Here is a 23781-nt window from a genome sequence, read left to right as displayed (position 1 = left end):
CCCAGGCACCCCTTGATCTGTATTTAGATTTCATAAAACTTACAGTTTAAAAAGTAACATCACATACCCACATTGTTGCAAACATATTTAAACATTTTCTAATAACTGTTGCGTATCAGGTCTTTTTTAATTTAAATTTTAAAATAATTGAAGTTAATTAAATTAAAAATTGAGCTCCTCAGTCACACTAGTCACTCCCAAGTATACAGTAGCCACATGTAGCAAGACATGAAATACTAGGCATTGAAATGAACCATCCTCAGCTACGTGCAACAATATAATGAATCTCACCCAATATTACAGACGCAACATAGAAAATAATACATATATGATTCCATTTACATAGAGTTCAAGAAGAAGCAAAATTAAGTTATGTTGTTCACAGCTGCATATGATAGGTAAACCTACATTGAAAAAGCAAGGAAATTAGGGGTTCCAGGGTGGCTCAGTTAGCTAAGCATTCCAACCCTTGACTTGGGCTCAGATCGTGATCTCAGGGTCATGGGACAGGGCTCCACGCTCAGTGGGGAGTCTGATGGAGATTCTCTCTCTCCCTATTCCTCTGCCCCTCCCTCTCTCTCTCTTTCAAATTAATAAATAAATCTTTAAAAATAAATAAATAAACACACCAAAAAGCCAGGAAATTCTTATTAGAATCAATGGTGATTTCTGGAGAATCCGAGAGAAGGTTGGCATTATCAGGGGCACACTGGGGTCTCCTGGGATGCTGGTAGCACTTTCTTGATAAGAATGGTGTTATGTGGGTATTTGTTGATAATTATTAAACTGAACATTTTTAATGCACATTTTTGTAGTTCTGAAAAACATTTTTTAGTTGGGGTAAAAAAATCAAATGGCTTTCCCTACCACACTGCTATAGCTGTGTATAGGGCTTCCGAACAGAATTTGGGAAAAGAGAAGAGGAAATGGCAGTTCTGCCAGTGTGTCGTTGAGACCCAGAGCTGGGTTCTAGCAGAAACTTTGTGATCCAGAGAGTAGGCATTAAATGTGCATTTTGGTACAAAGAGTGGATAGGGGTGTGTGTGTGGGGGGGGGGAAAGAGAGAGAGAGAGATGGAGAGAGATGGACACAAAGCAGTACATGAAAAGAAGGATTAGAATGGAAACAGAGCAGAGATCAGTACTCCTAAATTAAACAAGAATTAAGATATTTAGGGGGCACCATTTCCCAGGTTTCCCTCCCATATGGAAGTTAGTCCTAGGCAGTAAATAGTTGTAGTTATTTTGCATTTTGATGCAGAAATAACTTTTTCATTTTTCAGGATTCTCAGTGAAAATTCTTTGACCGAATTACATAAGGACTCTTTTGAAGGCCTGCTATCCCTCCAGTATTTGTAAGTTAATCATTTATTATGACTTTTTAATTATCTCAAAATAAATATGGGTTCAAATTAGATAATCGCAACCATTTCTTCTAACAATAAAATTCTACAGTTCTGTAAGTCTGTAGGGCCCCAGGCCATCTCTAGCATTAAATATCTTCTATGCGTTTTCCATTTTCTAATTTTATAGACAAGATATAGATAGAAAAAGACCCTACAGTTATAGAGCAAAAGGGGTAATGAGGTCTGAGCAATTATGGACACCCATATGAACCTTCTGTAAGTGTTCATAAACCATCTGCTTACATTTGTATTTAGTTTATGGCTCATGGATCAAATCCTGCCCATGGTCTGTCTTTATACAGCCTATGAGTTAAGAATGATTTTTACACTGTTAGAGGGCTATAAAAGAGAAAAGAAGAGAAAGAGAGGACTATGCAACAGAGACAGCATGTGGCCTGCAAACCCCAAAATATTTACTATCTGGCCTTTACAGAAAAGGTTTTAAAAGTTGGTTTAGTAAAATGAGAGGAATTAAAGTTAACCTCAAATTGTCACCCCCAATTCACTTCTCCCCTCCAACTCCCAATGTTCTCTGTGTTATTCCTTATACTCTACAAGTAGTGAAACCATATGATAATTGACCCTCTCTGCTTGACTTATTTCACTCAGCATAATCTCCTCCAGTCCTGTCCAAGTTGATACAAAAGTTGGGTATTCATCCTTTCTGATGGAGGCATAATACTCCATAGTGTGTATGGACCACATCTTCCTTATCCATTCATCTGTTGAAGGGCATCTTGGCTCTTTCCATGGTTTGGCAACTGTGGCCATTGCTGCTATGAACATTGGGGTACAGATGGCCCTTCTTTTCACTACATCTGTGTCTTTTAAAAATAGAGCTACCCTGAGACCCTGCAATTGCGCTCTTTTTAAAATTTTTTTTAAAATACATTATTTATTTACTTGACATTATTTATTTACTTGAGAGCATGAGCAGGGGGAAGGAGCAAGAGGAGAGGACTCCCTGCTGAGCAGGGAGCCTGATGCTAGATGAAATCCCAGGACCCTGGGATCATGACTTCAGCAAGCAGAAGGCAGACACTTAACTGACTGAGCCACCTGGTGCCCGGTTCAATTTTTATTCTTTGTCCATGGCATCCAGAGCTCTGTATGTCATTAATCCTTATTAATGATGCTCTTTAGCATATAGATTCTTCTTGTAAATGTAAAAGGTCTAAGGGTAGTGGGTAAAAAGAGCTTGATATGTCACTAAGAATAGTCCTTTAAGTGATCAAACCTTCCACGTCTTAGGAGACAACCGCCCTTGTGTTGGTCTTCTTGGATACCTCTGCTGTCTGGACTCCAAACCTTACAAACACAGTTTGGAGAAGGACAAATGAGAAGAACTGCTCAATGTATTAGGCCCTTCATTACTTCTACTAGGAAATATTTTGTAAACCAATTATTTTATGTTAGCTGAAGTATTCTCATTCATTTAAAAAACTGTCAATCAAAAGCTCATATGACAGGCACTGTGCCCAGTCTCATAGGCACACAGATGGTTAAGACAGGCTTCCTACCCTTGTAGGAACTCATGATCTCACAAGGAAAATAAACAGAAGTTCAAACCATAATGTGTGAAGCTCTAAGTGGACACAGCACTGGCGAGGAGCAGAAGAGAGAGCCATAAAGTCATAAAACTACATTTCTTTTTTTTTTTTAAGATTTTATTTATTTATTTGACAGCTAGAGATCACAAGTAGGCAGAGAGACGGGGGGGTGGGGGGAAGCAGGCTCCCCTGCTAAGCAGAGAGCCCCATGTGGGGCTCGATCCCAGGACCCCGGGATCATGTCCCAAGCCAAAGGCAGAGGCTTTAACCCACTGAGCCACCCAGGTGCCCCATAAAACTACATTTTCCCTCTGCTACTCACTACAGTCATTTTCCCTCTGCTACTCACTACCCAGATATTCATTTATTTTATAAATATTTTATAAAATGTTATTTTATGTCCCTGTGTCAGTTTTAAACATGGTAGGCAATGCAGATGAACACGAGTAGTCCACACTTTCAAGGAGTTTATGCTCAGAGGAAATGGGATGCAAAAATAACTATATTAAAAAGAAATTGGGGCGCCTGCTTGGCTGAGTTGGTAGAGCGTGTGACTCTCGATCTTGGTATCGTGAGTTCAAGCCCCAGGTGGGGCATGGAGTGTACTTAAAACTTTTTTTAGGAAGAAGGAGAAGGAGAAATGGATACGGGCAATGGGAACACAGATAAGGGGGAAAAAAAAGACTTCATTTGGATCAGGAAAGCCACCAGAGCAATGCTGTTTGAACAGGACCCTGAAGAGCTATTGGGTGTCATCAGACAGACATCTTGGGAAGAATAAGCTTGCAAAGGAGAATGGGAGGATGGCAAAATGCAGGGAAAATATCTTGGATACCTGTAGAGTAGGAGATTAAAGCCAGATCTTCTAGGATTTTGAAGGCCATGGACGACATGCCAAGCTACTGGGTAATCACAGCAGTGCTCCAGGACAGATTTTAGCCTTCAGCAGAGTCACCTGGACGGCTTGTCAGAACACAGTTACTGACTCAGTCAGTCCCAAGTAGGGCTGAGAATTTGCATCTTGAGTAATTTCTCAAGGGATGCTGGTCTTCGAGATCCACTCCGGGAGAATTAATCTGGTCACTATGTGCAGGATGGATTAGAAAGGGAGAGACTGGAGATAGCAATGTCTATTAGAAGATGAGGTGGAGGGACGCCTGGGTAGCTCAGATGGTTAAGCGACTGCCTTCGGCTCAGGTCATGATCCTAGTGTTCCGGGATCAAGTCCCACATTGGGCTCCCTGCTCGGCAGGGAGTCTGCTTCTCCCTCTGATCCTCGCACTTCTCATGCTCATCCTCTCTCTCACGCGCTCTCTCTCAAATAAATAAATAAAATATTTTTTAAAAAAGAAGAAGAAGACGACGAGGTGGAAAGTGAGGGACTAAGCTGGGATCAATGGAAGTAAGAGAGGCAACTAGAATCAAGAATGGGTGTTTTCAAATAAAAACCCAGTACCCTGTAGTTTTTTGTTGTTGTTGTTGTTGTCTCACCACCTGAGACAACAGTTAATAAATTCATGGAATATTAAGGCAGTGTACAACCAAAAATGAATTTCTGTTAACATGACAATGTAATTCTGAGTTAGTTGTGTACAAAGTGATGTACTGATTAGAGGAGTAACTTCCTTTCAAGTTAAATGAAAGGTTATCTTTATTTCTTCTGTTATTGAATTGGGCTAGAAAAATAGAACTCAACCAAGAAGGTGTGCTAATGTGAGAATATCCCTTTTAATATTAGAAATTATAATTATAGGGGCACCTGGGTGGTACAGTCAGTTGAGCATATGACTCTTGGTTTCAGCTCAGGTCATGATCTCAGGGTCCCGAAATGGAGCCCCACATTGGGCTCTGTGCTCAGTGCAGAGTCTGCTTTGGGATTCTCTCTCCCTCTCCCTCTGCCCTTCCTCCTTGTGCACTCTCTTTCTCCCTCTCTAAAATAAATAAATCTTTTTTTTAAAGATTTCTTATTTATTCATTGTCAGAGAGAGAGCACAAGCAGGCAGAGTCGCAGACAGAGGCAGAGAGAGAAGCAGTCTCCCTGCTGGACAAGGAGCCGGATGTGGGACTCGATCCCAGGACCCCGGGATCATGACCTGAGCCGAAGACAGCGGCTTAACCGACTGAGCCACCCAGGCGTCCCTAAATAAATCTTTTTAAAAAAAGAAATTATAATTATATATGGAGATAAAAACTTTGAGCTTGTAATCTAGAAGTTGATGAGGTCACAAAAGATCTTCTAATCAATTCTTCTGCTCTCAGGAAAGATTACTTCCAAGATCTATCAAGATCTATGTTGTAGATTTTATTTATGAAGATCATGAAGGTCAGACTCTTTTAAGAGAGGTGAGGACAGAGTTAAGGGCTCCAGAAGGTTTTCAAATAACAATTCCTGAGATTCAGAGTTTAGTCAAAAGCTGCTTATTCAATACTATCATCCTACTAATTAGATATCTAATAGCTAATTGAGGCAATATTTTCCTTTTACTTTTCCTAGAGATTTATCCTGCAATAAAATACAATCTATTGAAAGACGTACATTTGAACCACTACCCTTTTTGCAGTTTATGTAAGTTAAAAATATAATTTCATTATATTTGGAATTTTTAAAAAACTTAATTTTAAGCCTCTTTGTTATAATCACTCTGAAATATGACTGAGATTTTATTAGTAGAAAGCTACTAAAATTATGTAGCAAATCTTTTTTTGTCTGTAGCAAAGATTAATGTGAGAATTATTATACTGATCAGACCGAATCATTCTAGAGCAGTGGTTCTCAATCAGGGTGATTTTGCACCCAGGTGACATTTGGCAGTGTCTGGAGACATTTTGGGTTGTCAGACTGGAGATGAGCTACTGGCGTCTAGTGGGCGGAGGCCAGAGATGCTGCTAAATGCCCCACAGTGCATAGGGCTGCCTCTCTTAACAAAGATGATCCAACCACAGATGTCAGTAGCGCTGACACTGCGAAACATTTTTCTAGATAAAGATTACTTAACACAAGTATTTAATAAACATTTACTGATCTGTATCTAATGCACCACATGTATAAACATGAAAGTATAAATCTTTCATGCAATTTTTTTAAAAAAGTAAGTATCTTCCATAGTGAGTATTTTTGTGTGTACTGAGAGAGGATTGAGATTATGTTTTATCATATATAAATTGGAATCGCTAGCAAAGATTAAATGATCTGAAAGAATATCTTTTGTTTTCTTCTTTTGCTTTTGTCTTTTTTTTTTTTTTTTTAGAAATCTTGGTTGCAATTTACTCACGGAACTGAGCTTTGGAACATTTCAGGCTTGGCACGGAATGCAGTTTTTACACAAGTTGTAAGTGAAATAGAAAATGAATACATGTTAAAAAAAAAATACCATGTGTAAAAACATACAGTTATTGGTTCGGTGGGTGTAATAAGTCCAGTATGAACTCTGAAAAGTATGTCTTAAAATCTACTCATTCTTTCAAATGAGGAAACTCAGGTACAAAGAGGCCAAGAGACTTGTCTGTCTCAAAAATGGCAGTCTCCGCTTTCCCTAGGACTCAGCTTTGGTGTGGGCAGTAAAAGACCCCAAGCAAATAACAAATAACAAATCAGCATAGCATTATCCTGGGAATCCACAACAGCGATGCTTCTCCAACAGGAGCAGGGTCCTTGAAATGCTACTTTTGAATTTAACTTTGATTCCTGCTCATGTGCAAAGTTCCTAACTGCTTCAAGGCATGAAAAATAAAGTTTGAAAGAACAAAGTTTAGCACAGAGTTCTACAGGAAGCAAAAGTGTGGGTGCTTGCTTAGCCATCAATTTCTTTTAAATGCTAAAGTGGAAAGAACTCCTGAAAACACTCCTGGGCACTTCTCTCCCCATTCACCCAGAGCAGAAAATATATACCTCTGAAGTAAATTATCTGGGGGCAATAGGAACCTTTGAGGTATGGAAAAAGATGCCATTTATGTTAAGTTGTAGTGTGAAAAACGTTCATAAAGAAAATACATTGCTGTAGCCTAATTCCACATGCTTTCCTTCCTGACTCCTCTTCGATAAGAGGTGGGTGATTTCCTTTCAGCTGGAAAATTCTGTGGTTTCTCTGTGACATAAGCAGATCTTAGTGGGTGTGTTCAATGGCCTGACGGGGATTTTAGACACAAGGGGAAGATCCTCCTCTGAGGAAAAGATGGTCTTACCTGTCTTATCATTCAGAAATACACTTTGACACGGTTTATTTCAGATGAAGGTCTTGAGGTTGTGTCTGGAGCTGGAGGAACAGTTGCTGCAGGTGTCCATCTGTGGTGGCCTCCTCTCTCCTCATATTAATGTGCTGATGCCTGACTTGGGGAAGGAGTCCCGAGGGTCAGTTTTTTGTTTTGCCAGCAACCAGAGAACAGGCTCAGTGAGTTTTTCCACCAAGAAGAATCATGTCTTAAATTCGCCACCTTTACTAAGCACGCTATAACATACTGGGAGTCTCTTAAAAGAATCTGCATTTCATTGTAGTTAGCTAGGCAAACACGGGAAAAACTAGGATGAAATCAGTTGACAAAAATTAATGGATTCACCAAAAAACATTCACGGAGCGCCATACCCAGTATGTGTCAACACTGTACTAAGTCCTGGGGGGTACAAAGAAGAGTAAGACAGGGACCATCCCCAAGAAACTTACATATGGGAAGGAGGAAGATGGGTGTTGATGGGAAAGCACACGGGATCCATGACAGCACCTGTGTAGAGCGGGGCCTCAAGGTAGGGAGGTAACACAAAACAAACGGAGGGTGGCTGGGGGCAGGGGAGAGGGTGGTGGGTTATGGACATTGGGGAGGGTGTGTGCTATGGTGAGTGCTGTGAAGTGTGTAAACCTAGCGATTCAGAGACCTGTACCCCTGGGGATAAAAATACATTATATGTTTATAAAAATTTTTTTTAAATTTTTTTTAAAAAGGTAGGGAGTTGACAAAGTAGGGAACAGGTTGTGGGATAGAAAAGATTCATAACGGACAAGACGACAACTTGTTTGTTCTGAGTTTCTGCGTGTCTTTTAAATGACAGGAAAAGGTAATCAAAGAGCCAGAGCAAGCTGGGTTTGAAGATAAATTAATACACATGTCACGTGATTTGAATAGAGCTGTACTGCTGAAACTAATGCACGGTTCCTTCCGAAAGATTATCACAATATATGAAGTGTGTATTGGGAGCGAGTTTCCTTCTTTGTTTAGGGCCAAATTTTTCTAATAGACAAAGTAGTCAGCTTCAGGAAATGTTTGCCATCGTCAGATATAAACTTTATTGCATTCCTTCCAAAGGCAAGTTGCCAAGAGAAGATGCCACCTCTCGAATTACATCATGTTATTACCTATCTGATACATTACCAGGGTGTTTATAAAAGTTGAAACAATATTTTCTCTGGCATTAACTTAGTTTGTAAAGCTTAGAGACCCCAGCTGAGGTGGATTGATCTCAATTTATCTCAGATTCTTGGCTCCTCACTTATATAGGCCCCTTCCAAGGGGTCCTAGCAATATTTTGTATTCATAATTTTGTATGTTTTTATTAGACAGAATTTCCCAAAGTAGGTAAGGTTCAGGCCCCACAAGATCCTTGATTTAGCCCTGGGTTTCAGGTAATTATAACTCAATAAGTTTCTTGAATGGAACCTCTAAGTTATTGATAAGTACCGAGTAAACTAGTAAGCAGTGTGGTAAAGTCTATTTTGGAATCTGAAATCCACCTCAAAGACATGCCAAGAGCTTATTAATTAGGTACCATTTTGGGGGGTTTTATTTCATTTGGTTTTAATAAGGTACCACTTTTTGAATGGTAGTAATAATCCTATCTCTTTCAGATGAAATCAGGAATGAAATTTATTATGGAAAACCAGCAGTGGTTGATAATCCTAAATGTTAAGTACACCTTTTTTTTTTTTTTTCTGACTTTAAAGTGCTTCTCCTTCATTCACCTACACAGGTCCAGACTGATGGCTTATTTTTTTAAATTCTTTTAGTCACTTCATTGGTTCTAACAATACAAGCTCCATGATTTTAGAAACTGAAGGACTGTACAATGTAGAAGGGCTCTACCTAATCCACATAGAGCAAAAGCACACTCTGGCTTATCTGTGGTGCCTCAGTGTTGTGCCAAGAACATGAACACTGAGAGAGAAAGAGGGAAATCTCAGCCTTATCCCTACTGAATTATGTACCCCTCTGTTGAGAATACCGCTGAGGTAGTTGTGGCCACACTGTGAAGGCAACTCGAGCTGCGGTCCCAGAGACAGCCTAATGCTCCCCCGTCATCCAGCATCAGTTTCCTTTAGGTGGCTGTGTGCACACACAAGTTTATACACCTCAGGGTATTGTCATCACTTTTTGCTATGTACTGGAAATCCTGGCAGCTTCTTCTCGGATTCAGAAAGGCATAAACATTAAGGATGAAAATAACAACTCGGGTCTGTCCTCTGAGGGTACTTCAAGTGGCTGTTTCATTCTTTTCTATTTGTAATAGTTCGAAAGGTTTGAGATAGTCTGACCCAGCAACTACCATACTTTCCTTCCTCCAGCCACATCTTATCCTTCCCATGTATATAGCAACGTATCTTCTTTCTCTCGGGAGCATAGTAGCTCCTCTGCTATCCCCATAACATTTCTTTATTACCTACCTCTGGTAGGCACTCACCGGGTTCCTGGCACTCTGCTAGGGGCTTTTACGTATCGTACAAGCCAGACAGTTGTGCCCATCGCTCTCAGTGCCTGGCACATAGAAAATGCTCAACACAGGCATGTGCTCAACACATGTATCTCATTTTCAGTTTTCCAACAGCTCTTGCAATGTAGGTATTGTTATCCCCGCTTTGGGGAAGAGGAAATTGGAACTCAGAGATGTTGGGCAATTTGCCTAGGCTCACCGTGAAGAGGTGGCAGGACCACTTAGGAGCTCTGCGAGTCACGCAGCTCCACATTCCCTTGGACTAAGTGCTGAATGATGACTATTTGTCGTTTTGTGAGTTGTCGCTTGGAGTTGGTCTCTAGCTGGAATAGGACCTGTGGAGCAAAGAACTCCTTTTCCCTATGACAGTACCACATTTCTGGAGCTACTGGCCATGCCACCTCTGGGCAGCACCAGGCTTTCTGCTCACTGCCCAGGACAGACATCATTAGCACTAAGCACCGACTCTGTGCCCCGCCTTATGCGAGCTGCTTCGCACAGGCTCTTTTCATTTAATCCTTGGATGGCCTCATGAGGTAAATGATACTGAGACTCCGAGCTGTCACTCAAGTCACTTTACCAGGAAGTGACAGCCAGAATTCAAACCTAGCCTGATTCCAAGGGCCCTTGCTGCTTCCGCTCCTCCTCACTGTCAGGAACTCTTCTTCAAAGCTGTTCTCAGAACTTGGACTCGAATATAGGCCCACCATTTCAGATTCTTTAACCTTCGCCCTCCCCCGCCTCCGAGAAAGGATTGACGTCATGAAGTTAGATGTCTTGTATTGAGGACCTTCACATGGGGAGTTATGTCCTCGTGGCTCATGGACCTATGTAGATGAATAAAGGAAAGGGGTTACTCCATCCCCAAGTACTTCAAACATACTGGAACAGGGTCTAGGTCACTCTACTTAATTCTTTGACTGCCTTCCTCCAAGGAGCCAGTTTTCCCTGCCTGCCTTGGGATTCTAGCACAGACAGTTTAGAGTTTGTCCTATTTTAAATTTATTTTCACTGCCTGCTTTGGACATTTTTTCAGCTAAAGCTGTTAGGATTTCAGTACATTCAGGACAGTGATGACATGCTTCAGTCCTCAATTCTTCTCTGTCTCCTCAGTTAATAGAAACGATACGTAGCCCATCTGTCTGGACCTGTGTAGAAGAATTTGGAGAAAAAAAAATTACAGGTAAGAAATGTTCCCTTGTTTTGTGAGCTACCTTTCATCTGTCCCATTGTTCTGCAGCAAAAGGCTTTTGCAAGAATACTTGTTTTCCTCTTCAAATAAGATATATTTTTAGAAAATCATTTAGAACATTATTTCTTCAACTTTGATTATGAGACAGCCTTTGAAGCCTCATAACTGTTGCTATGTTTTACTCCCATAAGGATAAGCCCGTGAATACCAAAAACCTGGTGGACTGGAGTCAGCACACCTTTTATCTGTGAAATGAGGGAATTGAACTGGAAAGGAAGTGGTCTCTAGTGTGATGAACTTGGAGCATCTAAAATCATTTGTTTCGTGGTTTGTAGAAAAACAGTTACTGCGGAGAACCCCACATGTAAACTGTTGGGTCAGTTCTCATTCTGCCCTTCCCCCAGGCACAGCTTTCATGAAGAAAAGACAGCACTAAGACAGGAAGAGAAAATAGGATAATTTAGAGTGGCCCCGTATTTTGGTTTCACTAGGGATAAACACAGGATGTAAATCTCAGTAGGACCAGGGTGGTCTGGTTAGGAGGAAACACTGAGATGATAGATACAAGGCCATGGGTGAGCACCCAGGAAAGACTGGAGGGTTGGAGAACTGGGGTTACTTGGGGGGAAGGATAACAAACTCTTAAATTGTTTGGGTACATAATGCTTTATAGTCATGTTTTAAAAATGGTGGTGGGGAGGTTAGGCAGGGAAAGACACACAGGAGCTCACTTGCTTGTCTTTTTATTGAGTTGTAAGAGTTCTCTCTAAGTGAGCACACTGCTTACCAGTAAGCTTACAGATTTTAATGCCAATTTTTTTTTCAAAGCAAAGGACATTCAAAGCCTCAAAGTTGAGGAATTGTGTCTAACCAGACATGTAACCCTCCCAATTCTTCCTCTTCACAACGTGATCTTACTGAATATTAACTAGTGTTACAAATCCAACATTTTAATGGTACTAAGAAAAAAATCTAGGAGCATGGGCTAGAATAGGAAAAAATAGCCTTGCCTTTATTTTCAAGGCAAGAACAAAAATGCATGGTTCTCCCTCCTCCTCCCAAGAAAGCATGACTCCCAGCCTCACCATTGGCTCCCTCTGACCTCCATTGTGTAGAAGAGTCTGAATCTTTGCTCCTCTTTTCTCCACGTACCAACATATTTGGTCTTTTGACAACTGGTGCTCTATTTATTATAAGATGGTTCTTTTTTTTAATTGAGATTCAACCCACATAATATGCAACATTATAAAATATACAGTCCAATGGTATACTTTGATAGACAACAGTTAGCGCTAATTCCAGGACATTTTCATCACCTCCAAAAAGAAGTGTCATACCCACCAGCTGTGACTCCCCATTCTTCCCTACTCCCAGGCCGTGGCGACAACTAATTTAACTTCTGTCTCTACAGATTTGCCTATTCTGGACATTTCATAGAAATGTGAGTCTAGCCTCTTTCACACAGCATGTTAGCTTCAAGGTTCGTCCATGTTGTAGCATCTCTCAGTACTTCCTTCCTTTTTAAGGCTGAAAAACATTCCCTCGTATAGATACATCACATTTTGTTCATTCCTCAGTTATTAGACATTTGGCTTATTTCCGCTTTTTGACTATTATCAATAATGCTGCTATGAGTATTCACATACAAGTTTTTGTGTGGACATATGTTTTTTAATTCTCTTGGGTACACACCTATGGACTACAGACACAAACTGAGGGTTTTAGAAGGGAGGGGAGCTCTCCCTGTTCTTGTAGAAATTAATAAATTTTTATTTAACAAATGCTCTCTGAGTTGCTGCAAGTCCATTGGTAGAATTTTCCACAGTTCTAAAAAAAATCGATTCTGACCATTTTGCCAGGTTTTTTGTTGTTGTTGTCATTGCTGCTTTTATGGAGGGTGAATTTTCAGAAGTCCTCGCTTTCCCACTTTCACTGATAAAATGGCTTTATATCCCTAAGATAGAAAATGGCTTTAAATCCCTAAAGTCTCAATGACCATTCGTTAATTAAGTACTTAATCATGGGAGATGATTAGAGAAAAGGAATAAAAATAGAAAATGTAATTCTCAGAGAAGCTCTCCCAGATGGAGAGATGAAGTTCAACAAAGTATTTCTGTATTTAGTGCTCTCAAAGTTAAGTTTAAGATAACAGCTGTATTAAACCCCCTTTTCTTCATATGAGTTACACACAGGCTTTAGAGTCAAAACTGAGTTCAAATTCCAGCCCTGCTTCTGACTGGCTTGACAATCTAGGACAAAGTACATAACCTCTCGGTACCTCAGTTTCCTCGTTTGTAAAATGGGGTAATGATAATATCAATCACATAAGGTTATTGTGAGGATTAAATGTGAAATGTTGATCACAGATGCCTTACAGCCCAATAGCATTGGTTGTGATGCTTGTCTTTCTAATATCTGGCAAAAGTACAATAGTAATTCTTGAGTAGAGTCAACCTCAAGGCAGATTTTCTTTTCTTTCTTCCTATTTCTTTTACTTTTTTGTTTTAAAGAATTGAGAATAAAATCTACATTTTAGAATAAAAATTTGTGTCAAAGAATGACATGTTATTTATTTATTCAACAAACATTCATTAAGTAACTAGTAAATAATAAGCACTATGTCAGGCACAGAGCCAACAATGGCAATCAAGTACGGTCCCTGCCCTCAAGGAGCTGACAGTCCAGGAGGCTGACAAGGAAACAGGTGACTACATGTTATGACAAAGGCTGTGATACAAGGATACACGAAGTGTGTGGTGGGAGTGTAGTTTTCACCAGCTCCTCCTACATTTAAACCCTCTTGTTTCACTACAAAACCGAGGAATTGGTCCTTTTTTTGTCTTTAACTGGGTGGTTTAAGCTGTGGAAATTTTAAAATTTCTAGAGACCTTGAATCATGGAGGGCACTAGAAATAGCACATTTCCTACAGAGCCACGGCTTTCTACTAGTGTAGTCATTTTTGGGGTTTTCAACTTAGGAAAAGTTCTTTGACATAGTTTTCCTTTGCCATCCACCTAAAAAAAGATGTTTTTTCTCTTTCTCTTCCCCATGTTATCATCCAGAGACCTGGGTAGTTTCCAAAGGAAGAATGCTTTGCAGATTTATAGGCAAAGGCAGAAAATGATTACTTTTAACCTTTAAGTTCCATGCCAAAAAATGAACATAAAACTTCATGGTAGATAATTCTAATTCCATTGCATTTTTCAGAATTCTCAATCGTAATCCTCTGACAACTGTTGAAGATTCATATCTTTTTAAATTGCCGGCATTAAAATATTTGTAAGTATTACCACAATCTCATTGGTCATGAGATGATTTCTGCTCTTTTTAAAAGATTCAGCATTTTGCATTTTGATTAAAAGTCATAATTTAAATTTTAACTGGGTTATCAAAATAAGAATTATTGGCAAAGAAAGAATGTATATGGGCTAGACAACCTGCAGAGCAGCATTGAAGAGCTTATACAGATATGGAACATGCAGATGTAGGCAGAAATATCATTTATCACATATGTAGAAATATCATTTGTCTCCAAAAGAAAAGTGGAATAAGATGTACATTATTTTTAAAAATAAGAGAGGTGGATGCAATTGAGAATGAGAAGTAGGACAACAGCAAAAAGAGATTGTACTGTTGATCACCAAAGTGATTGATGATGCACATAAATTTAAATTTCTTCCGTAAGAGTTCTCTGAAATTACTGTCCATAGCAAGTTAAGTCTTGAGCTGGCTCGACAGAATTGAAGTAATCACATGTTAAGTATCTTTTTAGGTGCAGAATTTTTGTCTTTGGTATCATGCATGTTTGGGCTTTCTCTTTCAGAGACTTGGGAACGACACAGGTGACCCTTTCAACAATTGAGAGCATCCTCATGATGACCCTTGAATTGGAAAAACTGTAAGCTGATTTTTCTTGTGTTTACTTTCACTTTGTTCTTTATTTAGGTTTGTTTTATTCTTAAGTCAGATTTATTGAGGTGTAATTTTCATTAATAAAATTTACTCTTTAAGTATATAGTTTGATGACTTTGGGCAGACATATAGCTATGTATCCACCACCACATTCTAGATACAGAACATTTCTGTTCGTAGTCAATACCCTTTTCCCACCTTCAGCCCCTGGAAAGCCACCAGCCTCATTTTTGTCCCTCTAGCTTTGCCTTTTCCACCAGGTCTTTTTTTTTTTTTTTAAGATTTTATTTATTTATTTGACAGACAGAGATCACAAGTAGGCAGAGAGGCAGGCAGAGAGAGAGAGAGAGGAGGAAACAGGCTCCCTGCTGAGCAGAGAGCCCGATGCGGGACTCGATCCTAGGACCCTGAGATCATGACCTGAGCCAAAGGCAGCGGCTTAACCCACTGAGCCACCCAGGCGCCCCTCCACCAGGTCTTATAAACGAAATCAGACAGAGTGCGGTCTTTTGTGATTGGCTTCTCTCACTCAGCGTCACCCTCTTGAGATCCTTCCACGTGGCTGCAGCTCTCTGCTGTTCATTGCTTTTCATTGCTGAGTAGGGTTCCTGTTGTGTGGTCACACCGGTTTATCATTCATCAGCCAATGGATGTTTAAGTTCTTAGTTTTGGGGCTTATGAATAAAGCTGCAAAAAGCAGTCACATGCAGGTTTTTGTGTGAGCGTACGGCTTTCATTCTGGGGGAGGTAAATTTTAAGTTGGTTATCTGGTGAAATACCTAATGGTAGGATTGCTACATCATACGCTAAGGGTGTATTTAACTGTTTAAGAAACTGCTTACCTGGGGGCACCTGGGAGGTCGGTAAAGTGTCCAACTCTTGTTTTCGGCTCAGGTCAAGATCTCAGGGTCGTGAGATCAAGCCTCCAGTTGGGGCTCACGCTGAGTGTGGAGGCTGCTTCAGATCCTCTCTCCCTGTTCCTCTCCCCGCCCCTCCCCACCCCCATATGCCCACGTGTGCCATCTCAACAACAAACTACTTACCTGTTTTCTAAAGTGGATGCATCATCAGGGGCACCTGGGTGGCTCAGTGGGTTAAAGCCTCTCTGCCTTCATGATCCCAGGGTCCTGGGATCGAGCCCCACATTGGACTCTCTGCTCAGCGGAGAGGCTGCTTCCTCCTCTCTCTTTCTCTGCCTGCCTCTCTGCTTACTTGTGATCTCTGTCTGTCAAATAAATAAATAAAGTCTTTAAAAAAAAAATAAAGTAGATGCATCAGTTTGCATTCCAACCAGCAGCATATGAGATCTTCATCTTATATTTCAGTTAAAAATTTTTTTAGACTTTGTTGTAGGTATGTATGTAGCTGTATCTCATTGTGGCTTTAACTGCATTTCTCTTAACAGCTCATGATGTTGACTGTCTATTCATGTACAGACAGCTTTTAAAATGATGTGTCTGTTCAAAACCGTTTTTCTTTTCCTTTCCTTTTTTTAAAAGATTGATTTATTTATCTTAGAGAAAGAGAGAGAGTGAATGAGTGTGGTAGGGGAGAGGCAGACAGAGATGGAGAGAGAGAATCTCAAGCAGACCCCCACGGAACCTGAAGCCTGACTCAGGGCTCAACCCCAGAAGCCTGAGGCCATAACCTGAGCCAAAATCAAGAGTCAGACACTCAACCAACTGAACCATCCTGGCATGCCCAAATCCAATTTTTAATTCTGGAAAAAGTCCTTTCTTTCTCTCAGATAGATGTTTAGCAAATTTCTCCCAGGTGGTAGCTTGTCTCCGTTCTGTTTTATCTCTGAAGACCAGAAGTTTTTAATTTTTAAATTTTGATGAACTCACCTATTTTACCTGTCTTCCCACCCCCTGTCCTCTCTGGTAACCATCAGTTTGTTCCCTATAATTAAGAGTCTGTTCCTTGATTTGTCTCTTTCTCTCTCTTATTTCCCCTTTGCTCATTTTTTTGTTTGTTTGTTTCTTAAATTTCGCATAAGAGTGAGACCATATGGTATTTGACTTTCTCTGACTTCACTTACATTACACTCTCTCGCTCCATCCATGTTGTTGCAGATGGCAAAATTTCATTCTTTTTATGGTTGAATAATATTCTGTGTATATGTATGTATGTGTGTGTGTATGTGTGTGTGTATATATCCTATATAAATACATATATATATATATATCCCAGAATATATATCATATATAAATCCTAGGACATTCTGGGATTGTAGATAGGATCCTAGTATATTTTATACATATATATATATATATATATATATATATATATATATTTATCACATCTTCTTTATCCATTCATCTGTCAATGGGTTACTTCCATAATTTGGCTATTGTAAATAATGCTGCAATAAGCATAGAGGTATGTGTATTGCTTTGAATTAGTGTTTTTGTATTCTTTGGTTAAATACCCAGCAGTGCAATTACTGGATCATAGAGTAGTTCTATTGATTTTTATGAGGAACCTCCGTATTGTCCTCAGTGGCTGCATCAATTTGTATTCCCACCAACAGTGCACAAAGTTCCCATTGCTCCATATCCTTACTAAAATGTGTTGTTTGTGTTTTATTTTATTTTGTTTTTATTTTAGCCATTCTGACAGAGGTCTCATTGTGGTTTTGATTTGCATTTCCCTGATAATGAGTGATGAGCATCTTTTCATGTGTCTGTCGGCCATCTGTAGGTCTTTTTTCTAAGATTTTATTTATTTATTTATTTGACAGAGAGAGAGATCACAAGTAGGCAGAGAGGCAGGCAGGTGGGGGTGGGGGGAAGCAGGCTCCCTGCTGAGCAGAGAGCCCGATGCGGGGCTCGATCTGCGGACCCTGAGATCATGACCTGAGCCGAAGGCAGAGACTTAACCCACTGAGCCACCCAGGCGCTCCTAATTCAGGCATTCTTAATTTGGGATTTGTGAATGGTTTTCATGAATGTCCTAGGATTATATTCAGTATTAAACGTAATTGTATTTTTTTAAAGATTTTATTTATCTGTTTGACAGAGAAACAGATCACAAGTAGGTGGAGAAGCAGGCAGAGAGGGGGAGAAGCAGGCTTCCCGCCAAGCAGAGAGTCCGATGTGGGGCTTGATCCCCAGGACCCTGAGATCATGACCTGAGCCAAAGGCAGAGGCTTAACCCACTGAGCCACCCAGGCACTCCAGGTCTTCTTTTTTAAAGATTTTATTTATTTATTTATTTATTTATTTATTTATTTGAGATAGAGCACAAGCAGGGGGCGGGGCAAAGGGAGAGGGAGAAACAGACTCCCTGCTGATCAGGGAGCCCAACATGGGGCTCAATCCCAGGACCCTGGGATCATGCTCTGAGCTGACGGTGGACGACTAACCAACTGAAACACCCAGGCACCCTTGTGTGTCTTCTTAGGAGAAATGTCTCTTCATGTCTTCTGCCCATGTTAAACTGGATTATTTGGGGGGTTTTTTTGGTGTTGAGTTGTATAAGTTCTTTATACATTTGGAAACTAAACCTTTATTGAATATGTCACTTGCAAATATCTTCTCAGATTCAGTAGGTTGTCTTTTAGTTTTTTGGTTGTTTTCTTTACTATGAGGAAGCTTTTTATTTTGGTGTAGTCCCAATAGTTACTTTTGCTTTTGTTTCCCTTGCCTCAGGAGACATATTTAGAAAAATGTTGCTAAGGCCAATGTCAGAGAAATTACTGCTTGTGTTCTCTTCTAGGATTTTTATGGTTTCAGATCTCACATTTAGTTCCTTAATCCATTTTGAGTATATGGTGTAAGAAAGTGGTCCAGTTTCATTCTTTTGCATGTTGCTGTCCGGTTTTCCCAACAACATTTATCGAAGAAACTGTCTTTCCCATTGCATATTCTTGCCTCCTTTGTTAAAGATTAATTTACCATATAATTTTGAGTTTGCTTCTGGGCTTCTATTCTGTTCCATTGATCTATGTGTCTGTTTTTGTGCCAGTACCATACTGTTTTGATTACTAGAGCTATGTAATACAACTTGAAATGTGGAATTGTGATACCTTCAATTTGGTTTTTCTTTTTTGCTTTGGCTATTCCGGGGGTCTTTTGTGGTTCCACACAAATTTTATAATTGTTCTAGTTCTGTGAAAAATGCTGTTGGAATTTTGATAGGGATTAAATTAAATCTGTAGATTGCTTTGGGTAGTAACCATAGATAAATTTTCATAACCATAAATTTTCGTAACAAAAAATTAGTTATGAAAAATTAGTTTGCATTTTCTAGAATGTTATCTAAATGGAATAATGTGGCAAATACTCTTATCTAACTGGCTTCTTTCATTCACCATGATTATTTTGATTCATTCATGTTGTTATGTATATCAGTAATTCATTTTCATTGCTGAATAGTATTCCATTATATGGGCGTGCCACAATTTATCTGCTCACCATTGATGGACATTTGAGTTGTTCCAATTTTTGGCTATTAAAAATAAAGCTTCTATGATTATGCACATATAAGTCTTTGTATGGATACATACTTTTATTTCTCTTGGGGCAAATACCTGGAAGTAGAATGGCTGGTTCATATGGTAAGTGGATGTTTAGGTTTTTAAAAAAATATTTTCCACAGTGGTTGTACCATTTTACATTCCTACCAACAGTGTATAAGGGCTCCATTTTCTTCACATTTTTTGCTAATACTTGCTATAGTAAGTGTTTTTAATTTTAGACAGTTTAATAGGTATTTAGTGGCCTTTGTTTGTGTGTGGCTTTTATTTGCATTTCCTTTATGATTAATGATGTCAGATATCTTTTCATAAGCTTATTTGCCTTTCAGCTATATTATTGAATTTTGAGAGTTCTTTATATGGTCTGGAAACAAGTCCTTTATCAAATAAATTTACTATGTAATTTACTATGTATTTTCTCCCATTTTGTGGATTATTTTTTGTTCTCTTAATAGTGTGCTTTTCAAGGTAGAAATTCTTAATTTTTATGGGGGTCCAGTTTATCCATTTTTTTTCTTTTGTGGGCTATGCTTATGGTGTCATATCTAAGAAATCCTGCCCAAATGAAAGTCATAAAGATTTTTCTCCTGTATTTTCTTTTAGACATTTTATAGTTTTAGATTTTACATTTCAATCTTTGAACCAATTTGAGTTCATTTCTGTATGAAATGAACTGTGGTTACTACCCAAAGCAATCTACAGATTTAATTTAATGGTTTGGATTGATTTTTGCTTTTTTGCCTATGGATATCCAATTGTTCTAGCACCATTTGTTGGAAAGACTATCCTTTCTCCACTCAACTGCCTTGGAACCTGAAAATAAATTGTCTGTATCTCTCCTTCTGGACTTTCCATTCTGTGTCTTTGATCTGTTTGTCTAAATTTACACTAATATCACAAAGCCTTGAACGTGTATCTTCATAAGTCTTACAATCAGGTAACATTAGTCCTCCAACTTTGTTCTTCTTTTTCAAAGCTGTTTTGGCTGTTCTAAGAGCTTTACATTTCTATATGAATTTTAAGAATTAGCTTGCCAAATTTTACAGAAAATTCTGCTGGGATTTTGATCTGTAGACAAATTTGGGGAGAAGCGATATCTTAACAATACTGAATCTTCTGATTCATGAACCCTTTATAGCTCTTCATTTATTTAGGTCTTCTTTAATTTTTCCCAGGAATATTTTATAGTTTTCAGTGTGCAAGCCTTTTACATCTTCCACAATTTATTCTAAGTATTTTATACTTTTGGTGTTAATATAAGTAATATTTCTTAAAATGTCAACTTCTAATTGTTGATTGCTAGGTATTAGAGATAAGTTAATTTTTATATATTGATCTTTTATCCTGAAAACCTGATAAACTCACTTATTAGTTCTAGTAAACTATTTATAGATTCCATCAGGTTTTCCACATAGATAATCATTTTATCTGCAAATATAGTTTTGCTTCTTCCTTTCCATTTTAATTATATTTCTTTTTCTTGCTGTATTGCACTGACTGGAACCTTCAATGCAATGTCAAAGAGAAGTAATGAGAGAAGACATCCTTGCCTTTGTCGTGATCTTGAAGAGAAAGCACTTGTCTTTCGCCATTCAATATGATGATTTAGGTTGTTTTGTAGAAGTCTTTTATCAAGATGAAGAAGTTTCCTTCCATTCCTAGTTTGCCAAATGTATTTTTTTAAATGGGTAATCAGAAATGGGTATTAGATTTTTCAGATACTTTTTTCGACCCATTATAATGATTTTATGATATTTTTTAGTTTAAGTTGGGTAAATTACATTGATTTCCAAATATTAAACCAATCTTGCAATCCTGAGATAAACCCCACTTTGTCATGATATAACATCTTTTCATATATTGTTGGATTTGATATAATAAAATTTTGTTTAGAGTTTTGTTATCTGTGTTCATGAAAGATAATTCGTCTGTTTTTTTTTTTCTTGTAATGTCTTTGTCTAGTTTTGATAAGGCAAAAGTTGGCCTTAAAAATGAGTTGAGAAGTAGCCCCTTCTCTTCAGTTCTCTGATAGAGTTTGTGTAGAATTGGCATTATTTCTTCCTTAAATGTTTGGCAGAATTCACCAGTGAAGCCACGTGGGTTTGAAGCATTCTTTGTGAGAAGGTTGTAAACTACACACTCTATTTCTTTAAGTTACCATTTTACTTTAAGTAACTTAAAGTTATCTTTAAGTTGCTATTTAAGTTACATATTTATTTTTGAGTAGTTCATGTCTTTTAAGAAATCTGTCCATTTCATCTTGAACTTATTGACATAAATTATTTTATAATATTCCTTTATTCTTTTAACATATGTAAAATTCATACTGATGTCACCCCTGTCATTTTTTTCTAAGATTTTATTTATTTGACAGATGGAAATCACAAGTAGGCAGAAAGGCAGGCAGAGAGAGAGGAGGAAGCAGGCTCCCTGCTGAGCAGAGAGCCTGATGCGGGCTGATCCCAGGACCCTGGGATCACGACCCAAGCCGAAGGCAGAGGCTTTAACCCACTGAGCCACCCAGGCACCAGACCCCTGTCATTTCTGATATTGACAATTTGTGTCTTCTCTTATCTTTTCTAGGTCAATATGGCTAGAGGTTTATCAATTTTATTTACCTTCTCTAAAAACTGTCTTTTCATTTCACTGACTTCTCTATTTTCCTGTTTTCCATTTTCTGCATTTCTGCCTTGATTGTTATTATGCTATTCCTTCTCCTTACTCAGTGATTAATTTTCTTTTCTTTTTCTACTTTCTTAAAAGTGGATGCTAGGGAAGCTGAACACTGTGTTAACAACATCCCATATATTGATATGTTTTCAGTTTTAGTCAATACAAAATAGTTCTTAATCTCCCTTTTGATCTCTTTGATGCACAGGGTTACTTAGAAATTAATTAATTAATTAATTGGAAAAAAGTATCTGAAGAATCTAATACCCATTCCTGACTACCAATTACAAAAAAATACACTTGGCAAACTAGGAATGGAATGAAACTTCTTCATCTTGATAAAAGACTTCTACAAATTGTTTAGTTTCCAAATATTTGGAGATTTTTCAAATCTGTTAATTTCTAATTTAATTCCATTGTGGTCACAGAACATATGTTGAATGACTAAAATCTTAAATTTACTGAGGCTTGTTTTTTAGCCATGAATTCTGGTAATAGATGAGATATAGGTCTATTTTGGTAAATATTATGTGTCTACTTGAAAAAAAAACATATATTCTGATTTTGGGTGGAGTGTTCTATAAATGTCAATTAGGTCAAGTAGGTTGATAGTGTTGTTCAAGTCTGCTATATCTTTATTGATTTTTAAATATATTTTTTTCTGTCAATTGTTGACAGAGGGATATTGAACTCTCCAACTATAATTGTGTATTTATTTGTTTCTCTTTGCCATTCTCCTTGATATATTTTGAAGTTCTGTTATCAGATGGATAAATTTTTAGGTTATTTCTTTTTTTATTAGTTGACATTTCTATCATGATGGAATAATCTCCTTTATCCTTGGTAATATTCTTTGCTGAAATTGAGTTTGTTTTATGATAATATAGCCACTCAAGTTTTCTATTGATTCATGTTAGCATAGCATAATTTTTTCCATACTTATAACCCATTTATATCTTTCTATTGAAGATGATTCTTGAAGACAGCATATAGTTGGTTTGTGCTTTTTTATCTAGTGTGGCAATTTTTTAATTAGGGTGATTATACCATTATATTTAATGTAATTATTTTTATGATTACATTTAAAGCTACTGTCTAATATTTTCTCTGTGCCCCATCTGTTCTTTTTTTCATTTTTTTTCTTTTTCTTTCTGCTTTTGGATTGACTGAGTACATTTTATTATTTATTTCTTTGCTAATTTGTTACAACTCTGGTTTTATTTTATTGATTGCTTATTGGTTTGTAGTGTTTAACTTATCATAGTCTATCTTCAAATGATATTATATGAATTCATGATTTGTATAAGAACCTTCCAAAATATATGATACTTCCATTTCTCCCCTCCTGGGCCTTTGTGCTACTGCTTTCATACATTTTACTTTCCGTTATAAACAGCACACCATATTATTTTTTTGTTTAAACAATAAGTTAACTCTTTTATTCAAGTATAGTTAATATAATATTAGTTTAAGATGTACAACATAGTGATTCAACAATTATATATGTTATGAAATGCTCACAACATTAAGTGTATTACAGTATTATTGACTATATTCCCTACATTGTACTTTTCATCTGGTGACTTATTTATTTTATAATGGGAAGTTTTTATCTCTTAATCCTTTTCACCCATTTTGACTATATCCCCACCCTCTCTGCTTTAGCAACCATGTTTTTTCTCCATATTTATGAGTGTGTTTCTCTCTTTTTTATTGTCATTGTTTGTTCATTTGGTTTTTTTTTAAGATTCTACATATAAATGAAATCATATTGTATTTGGATATTTAAATAGTAAGAAAAATCTTACATATTTACCTATGTAGTTACCAGTTCTAATGTTCTTCATTCTTTTGTGTGGATCCACCTTTCCATCTGG

At 37.9% G+C, this 23781-nt stretch overlaps 1 protein-coding gene and 1 long non-coding RNA gene across 12 annotated transcripts in view; one reads left to right on the top strand and one right to left on the bottom strand.

Annotated features, from left to right (window-relative positions):
- Positions 1-23781, top strand: part of LOC116577513 (leucine-rich repeat-containing protein 37A-like) — a 52571-nt gene that overhangs the window by 16645 nt on the left and 12145 nt on the right. For 8 of the 10 annotated variants that reach the window (XM_032320816.1, XM_032320812.1, XM_032320818.1 and 5 more), the window contains 5 exons: positions 1283-1354; positions 5450-5521; positions 6204-6284; positions 14050-14121; positions 14666-14740. In XM_032320816.1, the coding sequence (XP_032176707.1) occupies positions 1283-1354; positions 5450-5521; positions 6204-6284; positions 14050-14121; positions 14666-14740 (372 nt within the window). Of the gene's footprint in view, positions 1-1282; positions 1355-5449; positions 5522-6203; positions 6285-10762; positions 10833-14049; positions 14122-14665; positions 14741-23781 lie in introns of those variants that run through there. The other 2 variants (XR_004280526.1, XM_032320820.1) reach the window with 2 other exon arrangements.
- Positions 9750-23781, bottom strand: part of LOC116577522 — a 34245-nt gene continuing 20213 nt past the window's right edge. For both annotated transcript variants that reach the window (XR_004280528.1, XR_004280529.1), the window contains one exon: positions 9750-10797. This is a non-coding gene — a long non-coding RNA (uncharacterized LOC116577522). The remainder of the gene's footprint in view (positions 10798-23781) is intronic.

This window comes from Mustela erminea, chromosome 18 (assembly GCF_009829155.1).
Source record: "Mustela erminea isolate mMusErm1 chromosome 18, mMusErm1.Pri, whole genome shotgun sequence".
NCBI classification, from domain to species: Eukaryota; Metazoa; Chordata; class Mammalia; order Carnivora; family Mustelidae; genus Mustela; species Mustela erminea.
The sequence above is the reverse complement of the archived record's forward strand: the minus strand, read 5'-3'. Positions and strand labels throughout refer to the sequence as shown.